At 46.8% G+C, this 22,012-nt stretch overlaps 1 protein-coding gene across 4 annotated transcripts in view; it reads left to right on the top strand.

Moving 5' to 3' along the window:
* Positions 1 to 4,241: 4,241 nt before the first annotated feature.
* Positions 4,242 to 22,012, top strand: part of MTOR (mechanistic target of rapamycin kinase) — a 119,913-nt gene continuing 102,142 nt past the window's right edge. For 2 of the 4 annotated variants that reach the window (XM_024749710.1, XM_024749713.1), the window contains exons 1-12: positions 4,244 to 4,330; positions 6,150 to 6,439; positions 7,387 to 7,495; positions 8,196 to 8,428; positions 9,681 to 9,881; positions 10,613 to 10,747; positions 14,069 to 14,344; positions 14,429 to 14,537; positions 17,351 to 17,537; positions 18,508 to 18,636; positions 19,483 to 19,727; positions 21,179 to 21,394. In XM_024749710.1, the coding sequence (XP_024605478.1) occupies positions 6,278 to 6,439; positions 7,387 to 7,495; positions 8,196 to 8,428; positions 9,681 to 9,881; positions 10,613 to 10,747; positions 14,069 to 14,344; positions 14,429 to 14,537; positions 17,351 to 17,537; positions 18,508 to 18,636; positions 19,483 to 19,727; positions 21,179 to 21,394 (2,002 nt within the window). In that variant the 5' untranslated portion in view covers positions 4,244 to 4,330; positions 6,150 to 6,277. Of the gene's footprint in view, positions 4,331 to 6,149; positions 6,440 to 7,386; positions 7,496 to 8,195; positions 8,429 to 9,680; positions 9,882 to 10,612; positions 10,748 to 14,068; positions 14,345 to 14,428; positions 14,538 to 17,350; positions 17,538 to 18,507; positions 18,637 to 19,482; positions 19,728 to 21,178; positions 21,395 to 22,012 lie in introns of all 4 variants that reach the window. The other 2 variants (XM_024749711.1, XM_024749712.1) reach the window with 2 other exon arrangements.

A 22,012-nucleotide genomic window follows, 5' to 3' on the forward strand; every position in this document is an offset into this window, starting at 1 on the left:
GCTCCGCGTCATATGGGATCTTCCCGGACCGGGGCACGAACCCGTGTCCCCTGCATCGGCAGGCGGACTCTCGACCACTGCGCCACCAGGGAAGGCCCAGATTAAATTTTAAGTGTGTCAACTCTGTAGCTGTTTCGTTTTGAGTAGCAGCAAAAATTTGAGGAAATATACTTCCAGTATTAGAATATTATCCAATTCAGCAAAGAAGCCATTCATGTCATTGACGAACTAGTGAAGTTCAATATATCTCGATTGTTTCACTTTCCACCTACTCCTTAACGTAAAAGATAATACTGGGACTTCCCTGGTGGTCCAGTGGGTAAGACTCCGCGTTCCCAATGCAGGGGACCCGGGTTTGACCCCTGTTCAGGGAACTAGATCCTTCATGCATGCTGCAACTAAGAGTTCTCATGCCGTAACTAAAGATCTCGCATGCCACAACGAGGATCCCACGAGCCGCAACTAAGACCCAGCACAGCCTAAATAAATATTTTAAAATACATATATTTTTTGTTTTATTTTATTTATTTATTTTTGGCTGCATTGGGTCTTCATTGCTGTGGGCTCTCTCTAGTTGCGGCAAGCGGGGGCCACTCTTCATTGCGGTGTGCAGGCTTCTCATTCCAGTGGCTTCTCTTGTTCTGGAGCACGGGCTCTAGAGCGCAGGCTCAGTAGTTGTGGCATGCGGGCTCAGTAGTTGTGGCGCCCGGGCTTAGTTGTTCCACAGCATGTGGGATCCTCCTGGACCAGGGCTTGAACCCATGTCCCTTGCATTGGCAGGTGGATTCTTAACCACTGTGCCACCAGGGAAGCCCATATTTTTAAAAAAAAAAAAAAAAAAAAGATAATATCAACCAACAGTCATGTTGGAACTACACTCATTGGTCAATGCAACCACACAGAGGCTACACAGTATCAAAGAAAGCATACTGTTAGAATCAACTGGCTATATGGAATTTATAATAAAGAGTATCGTGTATTTTATTATTATTTGTAAGTTTTGTGCCACACATTCTTCGTATTAGTGACCGTTATAATACACGTATAACATATATGGACACAGGACTGACTACATGATTTTGGTGCCCAGTGCAAAATAAAAATGCAGGACCTCTTGTTCAAAAATCATTAAGAATTTCAAGACAGAGCATTCTGACCTCACAAGTCACACATGATGAAGGAAGCCCAGTATATACATACATGCCGCCCTCCCGTCCTAGCTGGCTGTTAAACATTTACAACTCCACCACCCAGCACGTACTTGCAATGTTGGCCAAACCTGAATATCCAATGCTGCCGAATCAGACAAGAGGAAGAAGCAGATATATTCAAATCCTGGCTCTACCACTTACCAACTGTGTGACCCAATTCCTCTGGACATCAGATTACTCCTATACAAAGTGGGAACAATATGAACTGCCTCATTCATAGAGATGTTCAGGAACAGCAGTGACAGCATTTGCTGACTGTTCATATGTGTCATACAGTGTTTTGGGTATTTTACAGGTATTAGCATTTAACCCACACAATACCACCTACCGAAGTAGGCGCATTATAATCCTTCTAGGTTTATAAATAAGGAAATAGGTACATAAGTGCTTTCTCACATAGTCAGTAAATGTTGGAGCTAAGTTTCAGATTTGGTTAGTTTTGACTCCAAGATGCTTTTAGCCACTACTCTATAAGGTCCGCCAAAACGCCTGATGGCTTGTAAGCGCTCAATAAATATTAGTTATTATTTTAGCATAATGGACAAGAAAGCTCTGTGTAAACTGAAAAGAGACCTATAAATGCACTGATTACTATCGCTATAAAACCATCTTTGATTGTTAATTAGAAAACAGGGCCATACCACATCTTAGGGAGACAAAAACCTCATATATTGCTGGTGGAAGTAAAAATTGATACCTCCCTTACAGAGATGAATTTGACAATATCCATCGAATTACACATGCCTTTGCCCTCTGACCCTATAATTGCATTTTTGGTACTATTTTGTATAGCCGCCAGGGAATAAAATTATATATCTACAAAGGCATTCATTGCAGCATCATTAGTAATAGCATGAATTTGAAAATAACACGTGTCCATCAACAGAGAAATGGAAATATAAATTATGATATATCCATGTGATGGAACACTATGCAGCTATAAGAATAACAAAAGAACAAGGAAGCCTTCTATACAGTAAGAAAGAACTCTAAGATACCGTAGAATTTTTTAAAAAATAAATTTATTTATTTAATTTATTTCTTTTGTCTGCATTGGGTCTTCGTTGCTGCGCGCGGGCTTCCTCTAGTTGCGGTGAGCATGGGCTTCTCATTGCGGTGGCTTCTCTTGCTGCGGAGCACAGGCTCTAGGCACGTGGGCTTCAGTAGTTGCAACACGCGGGCTTCAGTAGCTGTGGCTCGCGGGCTCTAGAGCGCAGGCTCAGTAGCTGTGACGCACGGGCTTAGCTGCTCCGCAGCATGTGGGGTTTTTCCCGGACCAGAGCTTGAACCCATGTCCCCTGCATTGGCAGGCGGATTCTTAACCACTGCACCACCAGGGAAGCCAAGGTATCCTAGAATTTTAAAAAGTACAGAACAGTGTATATAGCGTAACAAAAAAGGGAAATAAGAATATATATTTATATTTGTCTTTTATTTACATAGAAATGTAAAAAATGTAAAATCTAGAGATACATAAGAACTAAGAAAATAAGTAGTGAAGGGGCAGGGGTGGAGCAAGACTTATAATGATAAGCATAATTTTTAATTATTTTGAGATTTGAATAGTGAATGTATTACATATTCAAAAATGTTTAACGACTAAATATAGAGATGTTGAAAACAAGTGAAAAATATGAAATTCAGAGGAACAATTATTTCACAGAAGAATCAATGTAAAGATTCTAAATCTAAAGAAGTAGTCATGGGACTTCCCTGGCGGTCCAGTGGTTAAGGCTTCACGCTCCAATGCAGGGGGTGTGGGTTTGATCCCCTCAGGGAGCTAAGATCCCACATGCCTCATGGCCAAAAAAACCAAAACATAAAACAGAAGCAATATTGTAACAAATTCAAGAAAGATTTTAAAAATGGTCCACATCAAAAAAAAGTAGTCATAACTTCTTTTTCTCTTAAATCTGCCAAAGCGTTTTTTAGCCACAGAACACTACCAAACCTCTTTTATTTGGTAATTTAGTACTTCTGGAAACTCACACCTCTTCAACAAACACTTTTTATTTAATTAAAGTAAAAAAGTAAATGATGGTAATGTGTAAAGAAAAAATATGCCTTCCCCAAATTCCATTACATCTTAGTTGTATATTTTCCCCATGTGAACATAGACACATAAGAAACATATAAATTTTTAATAGGTTATATTATACTTACATGGTATAATTGTGAACCCTTTTCCTTCTTAGCAAATGTTCATCTACATTACGATTATTAATGGCTACCTACATTTTCCTTAATATAAATTACTATATTTTATTTAATCGGACTCCTATTGTGAGGTACTTAGGAATTTTCAGTGCTTACTATGATAAACAGACCGTGATTTTTTTAAAAAAGAGATGTAGTCAAATTCCATTTTTGCTATTGATTTTCGAAAGAGTGTTTTTTAAATGATACTACTTTGAAATTATTTGTTTACGAGCAGCTTATTTAGCTAAAACTTGTCTACGCTTTCTCGTGGATGATCTTGTGAGCTAGATAATTTTGGAAAAGTGGGGAAATCTAAAAACGCTTTCAAATGCGTATTACATTTCACAAAAGAGAAATCACGGATGCACAAGTAGCGCTAGTCCGAAAATTCCACTTCTTTTGCTCCAGTGATTACAAGGCGCTGGCATCGCTCACACTCTGGTCTCGAAAATTAAATCCGGCGGGGTCGCGAACCTCCGCCTACCGCCTCGTGGTTCCATTCCACTGTACCCAGACAGCGGAATGCGCACCTCCACGGCCCAGGTGCAGAGGGGAATTATAGTAGCGATGCACCGGATGTGTGCGTGGAAGTGACTGAAGTCAACTCACGACTGATTGGTTCTCCCGAGTGGACCTAAGCCTCCTTTCACCTGCCACTGGCCACGGGGTTTGTCTATTTGAACAGTCCCCGCCCCCTTGAGAAGCCGGGTCCCGAAGCCTCACTTCTCCTTAATGACTATTGGCCGGTGTTCCAGTCCATCTTCTTCTTACGCCCGTCGATTGGTCCTTACGGCTGGGAGCCCGCCTTCCCTCCCGCCCGGCTTAGAGGACAGCGGGGAAGGCGGGTGGTGGGGTCGGGGGCCTGAAGCGGCGGTACCGGCACTGGCGGCGGCAGCTGAGGCCTTCGCCGAAGCCGCGCGGTGAGTCTGGGACCTGGCACCGACCCCTCCAAGGCGGCGGAATTTCCAGACCCACGGTCAGCCTGGTCTGTGGGGGGACCCCGGGAAGTCGTCCGTCTGGGACGTGGGGTCCCCTCAGTACTGGCCCCCACGGAGTTGGGCGCCGCCTGAGCCCTGGACCCGCACCCCCGAGGCAACGCCCACCTCCTCCCGAACCCGCAGGAAACCCCCGAACCCTTTAGCCTGCTGTGCGTCTCTGGCGCCACGAAGGCCGGCCCATCAGCTCCTGTATTGCTGGGGCGCCTTTGGGTCTCCTTGCCCATCAGTCACCCCTTCTTCAGAGCCCCCTACAAATTGTCCTCAAAGAGGACCAACGTCAGTGTCAGCCCCTTGCGGTCCACCGTGGAGGCCTCTCAAGGACTCATTCCCTGGAGGTGAGCTCGGTTCCATCCGAGCTTCCCCCGCCCCCACCTGACTTTTAACTTCTGTAAGCCCTCGCCAAGACCCTTCGGATTTAACTTCTAGTATTTTAATTGAATTCTCCCTGGAGCAGATGGCCTGTGGGCCTTAGACCTTATTAAGATATGCTGGTTCCTTCCTGAGACTGGAGATCCCTTGCTGGCCTCCATCCCCCAGACAAGCGCACACACTCTGTGGTTTTCTCTTCTGGAGTCCTTGGGTTTCCTCTGCCCTGAAGGCTGACACTTCCCTCTGCACTCTTCTCGGCACTGGAGTATTTAAAAGCTTTTCAGAGCCAGTTATTCCCTGTTTTGTTTTTTTTTCCTCTGCATTTCACAAATTCTTTGAAAAATAAGAAAATTTGATTTTCTGATATAATCCGGACATACCTAGGAAAGGTGCATATGTTACTGTCATAGCAGTCTGCCAGAGCGCTATCATGGCCACTTTATTGTGGTCGTCTGATTATTTGTATTTCCCCCTAGACTGTAAGCTTATTGAGGGAAGGGACAGGACATAACTGAGGAAGGAATGAGTGATCTGAGAAACGAATCAGTCTCTTTTAGAGCACATTCCAAGTCCTAATGTTCTATAGAACTGCGCTGTCCTATACAATAACCATCAGCCACATGTGGCGTAGAGCACTTGAAATGTGATTGGTCCAAGTTGAGATTGCCCTAAGTGTAAAATACACACTAGATTTTGGAGACTCAGTACAAAAAAGAGAATAGAAAAACATATCAATAATTTTTATATTGATAACATGTTGAAGTGATATTTGGGATGTACTGGATTAAATAAAATGTATTAATTTTGCCTGTTTCTTTTACCTTTTCGATATGGCTACAAGGAAATTTAAAGTTATTTTTACATTTGTGGCTTGTATTTCTATTGGGCAGTGCTGCTACAGAGTAGTAATCAATTTCCCTCTTTAAGTTGAACTCCTGGAGGAAAAGGACAGTCTTAGGCATGCTTTATTTTCTCTCTACCTCCCCACCTCTAGTACCTGACTCTGTGCCATGTACGTAGTAGTCATAATGATAATCATAGCTAACAACTATTCAGAACTCACTGTGCGCCTGGCACTATTTCAAGCACTTTTTAACTGTTTAACTGTTTAGTGTGTTAACTCATTTAATCCTTACATCAATCCTATGAGTTAGGTGCTGTTATCCTCTTATTACAGTTTAGGAAACTGAGACATCTTAAGTATCTTTCCTCAAGGTATATAACTTTGGACTGTGGATTCACACCCAGGTATCTGGCAGCACAGCCCATAATTTGACCCTCTCTCCTATGCTGCCTCTTTTAAACATCAGTCATTGTTGAGTGAATCAAGTCTCTCTGCACGTTTTTTAGTGAGGTATCCCAACCTTTTTAGGATCCCCAGCCTGACGTGGATAGGGTGAAGATCTGTGTTGAGGAGCTGGGGCCATAAATGAGTTCATCGCCATGGTTTGTTATTCAGAATATTAAAGGAAGCTTCTCTCCGAAGAACCTCAGGGCAAGATGCTTGGAACCGGCCCTGCCGCCGCTGCCACAGCTACCACCGCATCCAGCAATGTGAGCGTCCTGCAGCAGTTTGCCTGTGGCCTGAAGAGCCGGAATGAGGAGACCAGGGCCAAAGCCGCCAAGGAGCTCCAGCACTATGTCACCATGGAGCTCCGAGAGGTTGGGATTGCTGTGGTTCGGGGCCGTTCATCATGGAGTGTTGGGGTGACATATACCACCCCTGGTTTAGATGCCTCTTGACAGCTAAGTGAGGATTCGGAAAATGCAGAGATTCCATTTTAGAAAGGCACCGATTTCTCACGTCTGTAGAATGGGCAGGTTCCTTTGCGGTTACACATTTCTGTGGCATTTCCTATGTTGTGATATTTTAGGAGTCGGCTGCTTCTTTTCATTTTTTTTCTTTTTCATGCCACATTCCAGACCTTCCACTCTTTCTGCCTGATAACAGTGGTTGGGATGGGTTTGACGAGTTGGTTGTTTGGGGCTTGCTTGCTTTCTTTTTTTTTCCCTTAATTTTTATTTATTTATTTATTTTTATTTTTGGCTGTGTTGTGTCTTCACTGCTGTGCGCGGGCTTTCTCTAGTTGCGTTGAGCGGGGGCTCTTCTTCCTTGCAGCGCGGGGGCTTCTCATTGCTGTGGCTTCTCTTGTTGCGGAGCTCGGGGTCTAGGCATGCAGGCTCAGTAGTTGTGGCTCGCGGGCTTAGTTGCTCCGTGGCATGTGGGATCTTCCCGGACCAGGGCTCGAACCCGTGTCCCCTGCATTGGCAGGCGGATTCTTAACCACTGTGCCACCAGGGAAGTCCTGGGGCTTTCTAAATAGAGACCAGACTTGAGGTCAGGGACAATGTCTTGTTTATTCTTATACCCTTGGTACCAGGTAGAATCTAGGATGGGACATGTCCTGCAAAGGAGTAGATACTCGATAAGTATTTGTTAAATACACCGATGAATTGCTCTTCAGTTTAAAACTATAGAAATAGGCAGTAGCCATGTCATCTTTGGCTGGAACTGTACCTCCTGGCTGCCTCTCGGGTCCTAGTCTTTGGAAGCCACCCCACCACTAGGGAGACATTATAAACTGTTCTGAGCACATCTTCTTTTGTAGATGAGTCAAGAAGAGTCTACTCGCTTCTATGATCAGCTGAACCATCACATTTTTGAACTGGTTTCCAGCTCAGATGCCAATGAGAGGAAAGGTGGCATCTTGGCCATAGGTAAGGACAGAGTTCCTGGTAAGGTGAGAACTGGGAATAAAGGACTCTTCAGCTTTGTGTCTACTGCGCCTTGGGTCTGCTTCTTACTGGACACTTAGTTCACATTTGTTTAATGAATTTTGAGGAGGCTTGTGGCTTTCAGTGTGCTTATCCAGCTGTTAATTCTAGCAGTAGTCCTGGGACGTCGACAAAGCAGGTTTTTTCAGATATGGAATCTCAGAACTGTTAAGCGACTTTTCTAGGGCCAGTGTGCCCGAACTGAAACTAGAAGCCTGCTTTCTTTCCACTGCAGAAATGCAGGCTCTGGCTTCTCTGTAGAGCAAAGTTTGGCACAGTGGGGCTTACGAATAGAAAAGTAGAGTTGGGGTGCAGTGAATGAAAGGCAGGTAATTTTCAACCTCCAGGAACTGGTCTTCCATCCTATGAACTATTATTCAGACCCAGTTTGTTTTCCTTTTCTTCTTGGGAAAACAAATTGTGTATACTAAAATGAGGTTATTTTGCTTTATATAAGTAGTTCTGGCACAAATATGAAATCTGTTGGTTAAGATGAAAATTATTTGCATCCTTACTGTCTGGAAATTGCAGTCTGCTCTTAAAGTAAAAGGAGGGGGTCACTGGCTAGCTTTCCTCTGAAGGCAGCATACTTTCCTGGACAGCATGTGCCCTTCCTCACCTTTTGCTTTCCTCTCTTTTCCAGCCAGCCTCATAGGAGTGGAAGGTGGGAATGCCACCCGAATCGGAAGATTCGCTAACTATCTTCGGAACCTCCTCCCCTCCAATGACCCAGTTGTCATGGAAATGGCATCCAAGGCCATCGGTCGCCTCGCCATGGCAGGGGACACTTTTACCGCTGAGTATGTGGAGTTTGAGGTGAAGCGAGCCTTGGAATGGCTGGGTGCTGACCGCAACGAGGGCCGGAGACATGCGGCTGTGAGTGCGTGGCGAGTGGTGGCTCCATGTCGGGGTCCTTCACACGATGTGCTCAGGTCCCTGAAAGGCAAAGAATGAGAGGGGACGCTCCAGGCAAAGGCACTGGGCTTCTTGGTGGCCTTCGGTTCTGTCCTGAATCCCTTTCTCTCTTCACCCTGAGCTCCGTACCTGAAGAGGAGGCTTAACGTCCTCTTTTGTTGCTTGAGAGGCAGCCCTCTGTGCAGTGCTTATCCTGAACTCCAGTTTTCCAGAATCAAAAATGCCTCCCAGGCAGAAGGCACCCCCTCAGCTGTAGGCAAGAGAAGAAGCCACAAGCCAAGAGGCTTACAAAGCCTCAGACAGCCGTGCTATCTGTAGGATCCCTCTGTCAAGGTCCCTCCATATCCTGTGGGAAAATGGGAGTACTGGGCTGAAGAGAGGAGCCGGGGAGGGACTCACTCCCCGTGCTGGGAGAGTTGATCTGCCTTCTCCCAGGCCTTTTTTGGTCATTTATTGATCGGTTGGTGCGTAGTCCAGACTTCCTCTTTCCCGTTGGCTATTCTTCAATTGAGGAAGTGGTGGCTTCTTACCCTCTTCTTCTAGACGCACATACTCATTGCTTTCTGAGGCTCATCCCTGAAAGAGGCTGGTTTGATGGGCTAGGAATCCAGGCTGTGAGATGGGGGAGAGTCTGTCCTTAAGAGAGAGAATCTAGGAATGAATGTGAGGGGGATCAGAAGCTTCAGTTGGATCCTTTCCAGTCGGTTCCCTCTTTCGGGGACAGCACCACAAGGAGGGAGCCGGCCTGGGTGAGGGGCCCACACATGGACCCTGGTGCTACTTCCTCACTCTGTAACTTGGGGCAGCCTCTGAACCTTCAGTTTTTCCAGGGTCAGATGAAATTAATAGCAAGATTAAATATTAAACAGGATTATTCATTCATTCAATACAATGTTTATTGAATGCCTGCTGTATTTCGGGCGCATTCTGGGCTATCAGTAGAGCAGTGTACAAAGCATTAAACACGTCTGCCCTTTCAGAACTTGTGTACTAACGTTACAAGCATTCTGCCTCTAAACACCCTAGGATAATGAACACTGAGATGTTTGATCAATTTCACTCTCCTTCCTAGGTCCCCAGAATTTCTGAGCTAGAAGAGTGGGCAAGTGTGCTCTTTTGCTAGTGTATGTAGGCTCTAGGATGACAGGAGGCTGTGTTCCTGAGAGAACAAGACTCTGACCCAGATGAAAGTTCTCTGTGCCTTTTCTCCCAGGTCCTGGTTCTTCGTGAGCTGGCCATCAGCGTCCCCACCTTCTTCTTCCAGCAAGTGCAGCCCTTCTTTGACAATATTTTTGTGGCCGTGTGGGACCCCAAACAGGCCATCCGTGAGGGAGCTGTTGCTGCCCTTCGTGCCTGTCTGATCCTCACCACCCAGCGGGAGCCAAAGGAGATGCAGAAGCCACAGTGGTACAGGGTGAGGAGATGGTTCCATTCCAACCTCCAGCAAAGCACATTTGCGTAGAGTATCATCGGGCCTACAGGGCAGCAGCAGGCCCCTTGCCAAAGAGCAAGTATCCTGTCTGCTTTGGTCTCCCATGGTTTTTTAAGCGCAGTATGAATCAGTAGTTATTTTATTGTTTTTCACAAAAGCAAAGATTTATCAATAGCCACACCATTGCTTTATGTACCACTAAGAGTGAGACTATAGTGCCAGTTAAACTCACTGCCTTCTTATCAACAATTATAAGACATCTTTTTTCAGAGGTGTTAAAATATAGAAATATGGGCGTCTCTGGAGAGATGCCAGTGTTCCTGTAGTATCGAGAGTCCTGTGCTGACTGCCACTGCCAAGTGAACCTGCTAAGGACCCCTGTCCTACAGAAAGAGCCCTGAACATGGGAACCTGGGATTGGAGACCTGGGTTCTCGTCTTGGCCGCTCTGTGACCTTGGACAAGTCACTTAGTTTCTCTGAGCCTCTTGTTTTTTCTCTATTAAATAGGGGCGGTAGTGGTGTCTCCCTCGTGGTATTGTTGTGAGAGTTGAAGCTAAATGAAACGAGAGAGCTCAATGAGTTGGGATTGTTGGTGACACTGGCACGAGGCCCTTAGCAGGCATGGTAACCTCAGAACCCCCCATATAGATGGGTGGGGCTGCTTTCTAACTCTGGACGTTGGGTAGTTTAGGCATTCTGTATCTCTCCGTAGCACACGTTTGAGGAAGCAGAGAAGGGGTTTGATGAGACCTTGGCCAAGGAGAAGGGCATGAATCGCGATGATCGGATCCACGGAGCCTTACTGATCCTCAACGAGCTGGTTCGCATTAGCAGCATGGAGGGAGAGGTGAGAAGCGCGTCTGAGGGTGTCCAGTCTTCTCACGTGCCATTCTGGGAGCGAGACGAGGCGAGATCCCTGTCCTCAAAGAGCTGACGTTTTGTGGGGGGAGCAGGCAATAGACAAATAAATAGGAACATTTCAGGTAGCAGCAAGTTCTGCGAGGAAATGGGGTGGTGGGTAACGGGGGTGCGGGTGACTCCCTCCCTGAGGTTGGTGCTGTTTGAGCTGAGACCGCATGACATGGAGGAGCCAGCCTTGCAGCGGGCAGGGTGGGGTGCTCCAGTCAGAGACTTTGACGTGGAAGAGCGTTTGATAAGTTCAGGCGAGAAGGGAAGTGTGGCTGGTGCACCGTGAGCAAGGGAGAGGGCGGGAGGGGCCGCACCGGGAGCCTCACAGCTCATGGCCCCTACTGGCTCCCGTTCTCCTCACAGGGCTGTGTCCACAGGATGACATGATGGCATCCATCTTTAACAGTCATTGGCTACTTGTGGGGAAGAGCTTGTGGAGAGGCAGGAAGGGAAGCAGGGAGGTGAGTTAGGAGGTGTGCTGGCTCAAGAAGCAGCTGCAAAGGTGGGTTTAAAAGTGCAAGGACTGTATTAGGGAAATAAGCTTTGAGAGAAAATGCGCAGGGAGCTGGGAGAGGCTGGGAGAACCATCAGGCCTCAGTGCGGATCTGACCCTTAGAGAACAAGAGCGGGAGGAAAAGTTGGATGGAAGCACCCTAGTCTGCTGTGGGGAGCCATCACAGGGTCCTCAGGCCAGAGCTGGCCGTCAAGAGGAGGCCCACCGTAGCCTTCCTACTGTGTTCGTCATCGGCTAGAAGCAGCTCACAGAAAGTGTGGCCTTGGCACAGACATGGCCATGGATTTCAGAGTAGCGGCTGGGGCCCTGGGTCGGTTTCTCTCCTGGTAGCTGGAGGTCCTATTCTCACGGCTGCCCCAGGAGGCGATTGCAGTCACCTGGGCGAGCAGCGGTGGTGGCTTCGACTGGCACTGGCAGTGTAGACACAAAAGTAGATTCAGGGTCAGTCCACTGACACCAGATTCAGGGTATATCTGGGAGGTAGAGCCCCACCTGTGAGTCTTCCTGTGGGGAGCTGGGTGGTGTGGACTTTCCCCCCAGGGCTTCCTGCTTTCGTAGACCCAGCGATCATTTGGTGATGGCTGTGCCTTAGTTGTGGGAGCAGCGTGTGCTGCAGTATGTGTAGAAACACAGCGAGTCTGGCTTTGGATCCCCGCTCCTCTATACTGTGTGACTTGGGTAAATTACTTTCCCTCCTTATTTTCCTCAATTTTAATGGGGATCTTATCCACCTCATTGGGCTTCTGTGAGGTTTCTAAATATGTGTGAGGTGCTTAGCACAACACCTGATACCTAGTGGGCATTCCGTAAATGGTCACCCTCAGAGTTTTCCCCACCCAAGTATAATGTGGTACTTTCCACTGTACCCCACACAGCTCTGGGATCTTTGTTTTCTTCCAGTAAAACAGGGCAATATCACCTAACTGATAGGTTTAAATGAAATAGTACTTGTGATGGTGCTTTGTAAATTATAAAGAACTATCCAAATGTAAGGTGTTAACAATTTCACAACTTTTTCATTCATTCAACAAATACTAATTGAGCACCTACTATGGGCCAGCTATACCGTGTCCTAAGAGCTAGAAGAATAAGGCAGCAGTGAATAAAACAGTACATTCTAGCAAGGGGAGGCAGACAATACATAAATAAGTAAAAATACATAGTGTAGCATATGGTGATAAATGCTGTGGAGAAAAGTAGGGCAGGGAAGAGGAATAGGGGATACTAGCATGGATCAGGGATTACATTTTAAAATATGATGGTGTTTGGGCACAGCCATGAAGGAGGTAAGAAAAAAGCCATACAAACCTCTGGGGATGAGCTTTCTTCCAGACCGCTGGTCCTGGAGCACGAGGCCCCGTGCCAGGGGCATGCTGCTTTAGGAAGGGAGCAAGATTGCCACTGTGACTGAGTTGAGTGAGAGGAGCTGGGAGATGGGGTTGGGGGAATACCTGGGGCAGGGAGGGGGCTCGTCACCTAGGGTCTCAGACGCCCCTGTACAGACTGTTGGGAATGGATTACAGGGGCCAGGGCTGAGGCCAGGAGTCTAGTCAGGGGGGAACTGCAGCATCTCAGCAGTAGTGGGAGCTGTCGGGGTACAAGGGATTTGGAGGTCGATAGGAGAGAGAGAAGGGTCAAGGTTTGGGGCCTGAGCAACTAGACGGGCAGAGTTGCCATCTACTGAGATGGGAGGAACAGGTCTGCGGTAGAAGGTCAGGAGTTTGCTTTTGAGCGTGTTAAGTTTCAGATGCGTGTTGGGCGTCTGAGCGGAGTTATTGAGTGGCTCTGGGGAGAGATCTGAGCGAGAGAGACAGATTGGGGAGGTCACTGGCATATAGATGTTATTTCCAGTCGTGAGACTGGATGAGGACCCCCGGGGAACTAGGGTAGTTGGAGGAGAGATGGGGGCTGAGAACCTGAGGTCGGGAGATGAGGAAGAACCAAGGGAGACCAAGAAGGAGCAGCAGCAGGGGTGGGGGTGGGGTGCCAGCAAAGCTCAGGGTCCAAGGAGCCAAGGGAAGAAGGGGTTTCAAGGAGGAGGAAACACTAAGTTGGATCAGGGGCTGCGGACTCTTCAGTTCGGCAGCCTAAGGGTCCTGGTGACCTTGACGAGAACAGTGGGTAAGACGTTCCAAAAACTGAAGATATCTGTGGAGAGAGTTAGAAGTTTGGAAATTAATTGGTTTGTATCTTTGTCAGTTTGGAAAGCTGGAGAATGAGTTATTAAGCAGCCCTTTGAGTAGGTGAGGGATGGGGGTTCTCAGCCAGTCAGTGTACTCCATGCCTCGTATGGAGTTCCTAGGACTCTGAGAACATTAACTTGCCTGAGTTGTCTCTACCTGCACTTCTGGTGAGAAGAGGGAGAGCAGAACGTCCTTAGCAGGATGCTGGCTTGGGGCTGCCCCTCACCCTCGCAGGAGGCTCCGTTGCTAGATCCTAGGTCTGTTGTCACAGCCATCCGCAAGTCAGCTTTCCCAAACCAAGGGTGGGGTAGGGGGTTCTTGGGGGCCAGACCCCTGCTGCTGCTTCATTGTTCAGTAGGTGGTGCTCGCTTCTGCCTAAATCAGAACAGATTCAGGCCCCCTGCAAGGTTCTGGGGAAATCGAATCCTAGAGATGAAGAGTGGCCGCCGCCCACTGTGGGAAGAGTTGCATTTCAGGGTTGGGCTCGTGTTGTCGGCAGACTCCCTGGTGCCTAGGGAAATGCCACTTGTAAGTAAAGGTGACTCTTCCCCCATGTGTATAGCGCCTGAGAGAAGAAATGGAAGAAATCACACAGCAGCAATTGGTACATGACAAGTACTGCAAGGATCTCATGGGCTTCGGAACGAAACCTCGTCACATCACCCCCTTCACCAGTTTCCAGGCCATGCAGCCCCAGCAGTCAAACGCCTTGGTGGGACTGCTGGGGTACAGCTCTCACCAAGGCCTCATGGGCTTCGGGGCTTCCCCCAGCCCAGCGAAGTCCACCCTGGTGGAGAGTCGCTGCTGCAGAGACTTGATGGAGGAGAAATTTGATCAGGTCAGTGGCAGGAGGTCCGCTCCCTCTTCTCCCAAGCTCCACGCCTCCCTTTCCTTTGCCAACCCTGTGTCCTTCCTGTCTCAGGTGTGCCAGTGGGTGCTGAAGTGCAGGAATAGCAAGAACTCGCTGATCCAAATGACAATCCTGAATCTGTTGCCCCGCTTGGCTGCCTTCCGACCTTCTGCCTTCACAGGTGAGGATGTCTGTGGACGTGTCATGTCATTACCCATTCAGGGGTAATTAAACAGAGAAGACGAGATGCCAGAAAGTTATGTCTGCTTCTCATTTGAAGCAGTGCCTGCCGAGGGGCTAGTCTCTGGTCTCTTGCCTCTATCCAGCTTCAGTGGCATCTAGTTCAGGTTTTCTGTAAACGTCTGAGGCAGCAAACGCAGGAACGATGCGAACGTGCAGGCAGAGAGGCGCTTCTAGAGCCAGGCGAATTCTCGTGTGTGGAAGCCAGGACGTTCGTGAGTGGACTTCTGAGGGACCACAGGAAGGGCAGTTTCGGTTTCAGTGGTGTGCGGCATCCAGTCTGTGGGGCAGGGAGGATCCGGGGACAGTCCTGTGTCTGCTCCTGAGGTGGGCACCGGGCTGCCCCCCCCTCACAAGGAGGAAGGACTGGATGCTTCAGAGGCTGGGTTCACGGGTAATAGACTGGGTTCCCGAATTCCTGAATTCTTCTTGCCCTGTTCCCACTGGGCGGTGTGAATTCCTGGCTCCTGAAGCTGGCCCAGCTCAGACACTGGCTTCTCCCTGAGGCCTTGCTGGGTCACTCTAGCTAGAAACGTGCTTTTCCTCTTCCGTTACAGCCCGCAGCTGTGGAAAGGCTTTGGCGTCATCAGACCTGGGGTGAATCTTGCCTCTGTTCTTAACTGTGAGGTTTGGGGCAGGTTACTTGACCTTCCTGGGCCTCCACTTCCTGACCTGTCAAATTAGAACGACAGTCCTTGCCTCATGAGATGAGCTGCTTTAATGTCTAGGCACCTGTCTAAGTGCCTGACACAGAGTAAGGTCCAAGAAATAGAAACCGTTATTGTTGCTGCTTCCCCTAGCTCTTTCAAAGCCATTTTAGAAACAAGATAAAGGTAAAAATTATAATAATACTCCAGTTGCCTGTTCATACTTAGTGTCCTTGTCTCACCTCCCTCCTTGCTGAGTGTAGAGACCCCGGACCTACATCTCTTTCCTCTTCACTATGGTGCGTGCTTAATAAGCGTTCAGGACCCAGTGAGAGGCAGGATGGGAAATGAAAGGCCAGCCTGACCCTCAGCAGATGCTGTTCCCTAGCACAGACTCATTTCACACCACCCAGCTCAGATGAAAGCAGAGAAATACAGCCGGTGAGGTGTTAAATGTGCTGGGTGTGAGAATAGGTGTTAAGAGAGGATGAGGCAATTAGCCACATAAAATCACTGAACCAGAGAGAAAGGATATAATGAGAATCACCCATATTTTTTCAGTTTTCCATTCTTCTCACCTGGTACCCAGCAGCTTTTCTCTTTTTTAATGAACAGACATGCCCCTATTCAGTAGAACTTTAAATGATCTTGGTTTGAAAGTCTGTGGCTCAAAAGAGAATAATAACTAGGCCAAATTTGATCAAAGTCTGGCATGCTGTAGAAGCGGTCACCTTAGTAAGTTCAAAAGACGGCCTAAAAATAAATAAATAAAAAAAAAAAAAAAAAAAAAAAAAAAAAAAAAAAAGACGGCCTAGCAGCAGGACACAAAGGCTCAGAGGGGCCCCTAGGTTTGTTCTTTTGTTGTTTTATTAAATAACGTACTAAAATGCGTTCTGGAAATTCAGCCTGGGCAGCCTCCGTAAGTACAGTCTCATGGGGAAAGCGCCACTTTTTTAAAGTTTGCAGTTTGGAAGTCATTGCTTGCACTTCCTGATGATGCAAGCTTTGGGAATATCAAAAATGCTCCCCCTAGGATTGGGCTGGAATCTCAAGCAATGTCAGATTCCTAATCTCTTGGGGTGCTAAGTCTGGAAAAGGAAGTTACCTTCTTGATTTAAGCTCATTTCCTGCTGAAACACTGTCCTGCTCTGCAAAGGTCCCATTTTTCTCGTTGGTGCACTCTGGTTTGAGAGTTGTATCACCTTGGTCTCTGACTGTTTTCAAGCTCCAGCATGCTTCAATGGCATTTGACCGTGAGCTGTGAGAGAAGACATTTCTCGATAGCATAAATGCAGTGATGTATGTATGCTGTTCGGGAGTCTAGTTCACTGTCTTCTAATTGTGGTCCTGGTGGCCTTGAACACCCCTCACTTTCTACTGGATGCGTGGTCTTGCTTGTATGTGCTGCTGGTGCACGGACTTGAGGCCAGAAAGATGGAAGAGAAGAAATGGAAGAGGGGCAAGAGGCAGGAAATAGCAGCCTTCTGAGGAGTCGTAGCACCTTAGCTTAAACTGCCCAAGAATTGCCTGCCCATGCACACTGGCTTATGTAAACTTAATGAAAACACACATGTGGCTTTCCAAATTACGGACTAAATCTTGTTCTATTAAATATAACTGTAACAGAAGTCTCTAGGTGATAGCAAAGTGATTTCTAGGCCTACGCTGAGTGGAATAGCCTGTTTATTACAAACAGTTTTCAATATTACTTTAAATTTCCAGATAATATAAAACAGCTTGGATGATCCTCTCTTTGTTTTTAACCAAGGTTTAACATATATTTCTTTAACAAAAGCATGTAATCTTTCCCTCAAAATATAATGCTAATGGGGATAATTAATGCAGTATTGTTTTGGAGACACTTTTAAGGTTTTGGGTTTTTTTAAATTAAAGGAAAAACAGCTTATATTTCTAAAAGCTGTATCAGAGGAGTGATTATCAAGCAAAGAGTTTGGTTAGTGCATTCTCTAAATTCTTCTTAATATCTTTCCAACAGGCTTTCTTAACTTATTCTTAAATTTAAGTGTTTTATAGGAACTTTGACCTTTCATATGTAGACCACCCCTCACCTTCAGCCATATATACACTTTGTCGTTTCTGTGCTCAGATACCCAGTATCTCCAAGATACCATGAACCATGTCCTAAGCTGTGTCAAGAAGGAGAAGGAACGGACAGCAGCCTTCCAAGCCCTGGGGCTACTTTCTGTGGCTGTGAGGTCTGAGTTTAAGGTCTATTTACCTCGTGTGCTGGACATCATCCGAGCAGCCCTGCCTCCTAAGGACTTTGCCCATAAGTAAGCATCTCTGTTATGATTTCACCTTCCACCCCATTTGGTTGGAGAGGGAGGATGCTGCATCCCAATTTCCGTGGAGCTGAAGCCTGTTCTCTGCGTCATTAACCAGCAAATCATATAATGAATAGCCTTTCTTCAGTTGAGTTCCAGCCTTTCCCACATGAAGTGACATGGATGTAAATATTTGGGGAGGTTGAATACCTGTTCATACCAATACATGTTAGATACCAGTGCTGTTCTCAATATTATTTACTGGGAATCTCCTAGTTTTGTTCTTTTCTCTGGCTTTCAAAGGTCTGATTTTGATAACAACTAAAGCGAGGGTTCCTAGACTGGAACCGAGGGGACCTAACGGTCACCTTTTTCTTTATCACTGAAGTTGGATACATTATCCTACCTCTTGAAACGTCCCAGTGAATAAAATATGAGAAAGACCTTCAGCACCCTGCAAGGTGGCGAGGCTAGGGTATCTTCTCCAAGTCTTAGAGGGTCAGCGTTAATTAGAATTGTGTCTTCATAGTTCCCTGTGTTAGTAGCGGGGATTGTGCTGGTGAATTAATAAGCCTCGCCCGTTTCAAGCCCAGCATTCTCCTCATAGGGAGCATTTCTTCTCATATGGTGGCTGTGCCCTGCATTCGTGGTCCCTGATGTGCACGTTGTTCAGTTTGCTTCCTAAATAGGGACCTTGGCCAGCACCACACTAACCCACGTGGTGTCTTTTGTGTGAATTCTGAAGTGGGGCCCCTTCCTCAAGAGACTTTACTGCCATCTGCTGGTCATTTGTTGTAAATATACAAGTCTGCAGTGACTACAGTGTGATGGGCCCCGAGACTGTGCAGTAGGTAACCTGCACACCCACATGGGGTGGCGCCGCCTGGGTAACCTGCCCTCCTTGCCCCAAGGTAATTTTGAGGTAGGGTATCACAAAATGCCGTTATGTCTAAACTAGCCACTCTTCGGTTCTCTGCAGGAGACAGAAGGCAATGCAGGTGGATGCCACGGTGTTCACCTGCATCAGCATGCTGGCCCGAGCGATGGGGCCGGGCATCCAGCAGGACATCAAGGAGCTGCTGGAGCCCATGCTGGCAGTGGGCCTGAGGTGGGTGTCGGGAACCTGAGCTGTCCCCAGCTCGGGTAGCATGAGGCTTGAGCCACAGTCCTGGGTCTGTGTTGAAAGCGAGGCATGGCTATTTACACGTTAAATTGGATAGGTAGGATAGCTCACACTAAACTCATAGGCTAGTTTCAAATCCAGGTTTCATCACTGTCTAGCTGGGTGATCGTAAATAAATTATTTAACTTCTCTGAGCCTCAGCTTTCTAGTCTGAAAAGTGGGTACAGTAGCAGTTCCTATGGTCTAGGTTTGTCGTGGGGATTAAGTGAAAGAGTTCATGAAATAGCCACTCTTAGTACAATGCAGTCTGTATAAGAAATGCACCACTGGGAATTTCTTGGAGGTCCGGTAGTTAGGACTCAGCACTCTCACTGCCCGGACCCGGGTTTGATTCAGTCCCTGGTTGGGGAACTAAGATCCCACAAGCCATGTGGCGTGGCCAAAAAAAAAAAAAAAAAAGTGCTCCGTTAGTGTTTGCAGCTATCATTTATATTATGATGGGCAAGTTGCTTAAGCTCCCTACACTTTTGTTCTCTTCATCTGTAAAATAAGGACGATGCTCTCAATCTGCTTCCCAGATTATTTATTGAGACTTGGTTTTCCATAGTGACTGAATTACAGTAAACAAGTTCTCTCAAGGCAAAACCCAGAAAATCATAGATTGTTTTGAAAGAGAGTTTAAGATTCTATTTCATTGTATCCTTTCTGCTTTAAAGACTAAGCAGGGATGGGGCCCAATCCCCTTGCTGGACAAGAAGGGCTGTTTCTTCCCAAGACCAGACCAAATGTCATATATCCAGCCCCTTACGTGACTGGTTTCATTTCCCTCAGCCCTGCCCTCACAGCTGTGCTCTATGACCTGAGCCGTCAGATTCCACAGCTGAAAAAGGACATCCAAGATGGACTCCTGAAGATGCTGTCCCTGGTCCTTATGCACAAACCCCTCCGGCACCCAGGCATGCCCAAGGGCCTGGCCCATCAGCTGGCTTCTCCTGGCCTCACGACCCTCCCTGAGGCCAGCGATGTGGGCAGCATTACCCTTGCCCTCCGAACTCTTGGCAGTTTTGAATTTGAAGGTAAGAAATTGCGATGGTACAGATGAACCGGTTTGCAGGGCAGAAATAGAGACACAGATGTAGAGAACAAATGTATGGACACCGAGGGGGGAAAGTGGTGGGGAGGGGGGCGTGGGATGAACTGGGAGATTAGGATTGACATGTACACACTGATGTGTATAAAATAGATGACTAATAAGAACCTGCTGTATAAAAAAATAAGTAAATTAAAAAATTTTTTTTGAAAAAACCAAGAAATTGTGGTGGCTCTTGCCAAGATAGTCAGTGATACTGGGAACCTCGAGAAAAGAATGAGGGTACCTAGAATTCCTGGATCTTGCTAGGGGTCCTGGAGACAGGGTAGCTGATTCTACAGCAGCTCATCCTTTTAATTATAGTCTTTCCATATGTGGTTAATTCCTACCGTTTGTTTCTTTGTCCCATACAAAGACAAAGGAAAATGGGGTGGGGGCAGATGGTGTTGAGGAAAAGTATGCATTGATCCAAGGAACTAATGCTGCAGAGATGGCTCCCCCTCACCTTGTCACCTTCCTTTGGCTGAGATGGTATCGAATTCTTTAAAATGTATAAGCAGGACTTGGGGGTATTTTCATTCCAATGGCGGTGTGATTTCCAAGACTGCTGTACTGTGTAGTTCAGTTTGGAATTCTAGGCTACAGATAAACCCACATTAATGCCTTAGGGAGATACGTTTCAGGAGATAAAAATGGACTCTTTTGAAATTTAAGATTGTGTAGGTGGTATTGGTTAAGGCTACAGGGAAACAAACAAGTACAAAAAGCATAGACATGCTGTCTGAATACTTACACAGCATCGCTAGTTTCCCTGTTGCAGTTCCTCCATTTACACTGAGTAACACCCAGGATAATCTATTTCTTTTCTTTTCTTTTTTTTTTTTTAACATCTTTATTGGAGTATAATTGCTTTACAATGGTGTGTTAGTTTCTGCTGTATAACAAAGTGAATCAGCTATACATATACATATATCCCCATATCTCCTCCCAATCTATTTCTAAGGAATAGAAAGTAGCTATATTTAAACCCAGCCTATATCAAACTCTCTTTTTGGTATTTAAATCTGGGAACTAAAATAGATGAGGTAAATTTGATCAAAAATTGTTTTACTCTCTGAGAATATAAAGGGCTGGGTCCGAATAAAACAAAATAATTCACTTTTTGAAGGATTGGGATGGAGGCAGGGAGGAAATGCCTTTTTTATGTCTCCCAGCTCCTTTTCTACCTCCCTTCTGCCTTTCTGCTCATTGGAAGATCATTTGTTACTTTTTTAAGAGAAGAGTTGGGGGTCAGTATCTTGCTGGTTGAATATCTTGTTGAAAATTAAATTAGTAGCCATGGAATGGAAATGGAATGGAAAATGCAGCTAGCGAGTTGCAGACCTACTGTCCAAAGCAGCAGTGTTTATTCTGTCTTCTCTCTGCCTTTGTATCCAGGCCACTCTCTGACCCAGTTTGTCCGCCACTGTGCGGATCACTTCCTGAACAGCGAGCACAAGGAGATCCGCATGGAAGCCGCCCGCACCTGCTCCCGCCTGCTCACGCCCTCTGTCCACCTCATCAGTGGCCATGCTCACGTGGTTAGCCAGACCGCAGTGCAAGTGGTGGCGGATGTGCTCAGCAAACTTCTCGTGGTTGGGATAACAGATCCTGGTAAAGTTTGAGATGGAGGCATTCTAAGGAAGTGTAGGTGCCTGGGGCAGTTGGAAGTAGCCAGTTTCCTTTCATGGCCTCAACAAGCTGATGTCCAGCATTTTCTCTGGCAAAGCCTTATTTCTGTAAGATAATCGGCCTTAAATTCCATTATCTTGGACTTCCCCGGTGGCGCCGGGTTAAGAATCCGCCTTCCAATACAGGGAACATGGGTTCGATCTCTGGTCCGGGAGGATCCCACATGCCGTGGAGCAGCTGGGCCCATGTGCCATAGCTGCTGAGCCTGCGCTCTAGAGCCCGCGAGCCACAGCTGCAGAGCCCGTGTGCCACAACTACTGAGGCCCACGAGCCTAGGGCCCATGCTTTGCAACAAGAGAAGCCACCGCAGTGAGAAGCCCACGCACTGCAACGAAGAGTAGCTCCCGCTCACCAAAACTGGAGAAAGCCTGCGCTCAGCAACGAAGACCCAACGCAGCCAAAAATTAATTAATTAATTAATTATTTTTTTAAAAAATTCTATTATCTTTGCTCCTGTGAGTAGAGAAAAAAATGACAGGTTTGGTCAGAGAAGGGTATCTGGAATCCTCTCCCTAGGCTGATGGCAGTGGAAGCAGAAAC

The sequence above is a fragment of the Neophocaena asiaeorientalis genome, unplaced genomic scaffold, assembly GCF_003031525.2.
Source record: "Neophocaena asiaeorientalis asiaeorientalis breed wild unplaced genomic scaffold, Neophocaena_asiaeorientalis_V1.1 scaffold275, whole genome shotgun sequence".
In the NCBI taxonomy this organism is placed as follows: Eukaryota; Metazoa; Chordata; class Mammalia; order Artiodactyla; family Phocoenidae; genus Neophocaena; species Neophocaena asiaeorientalis.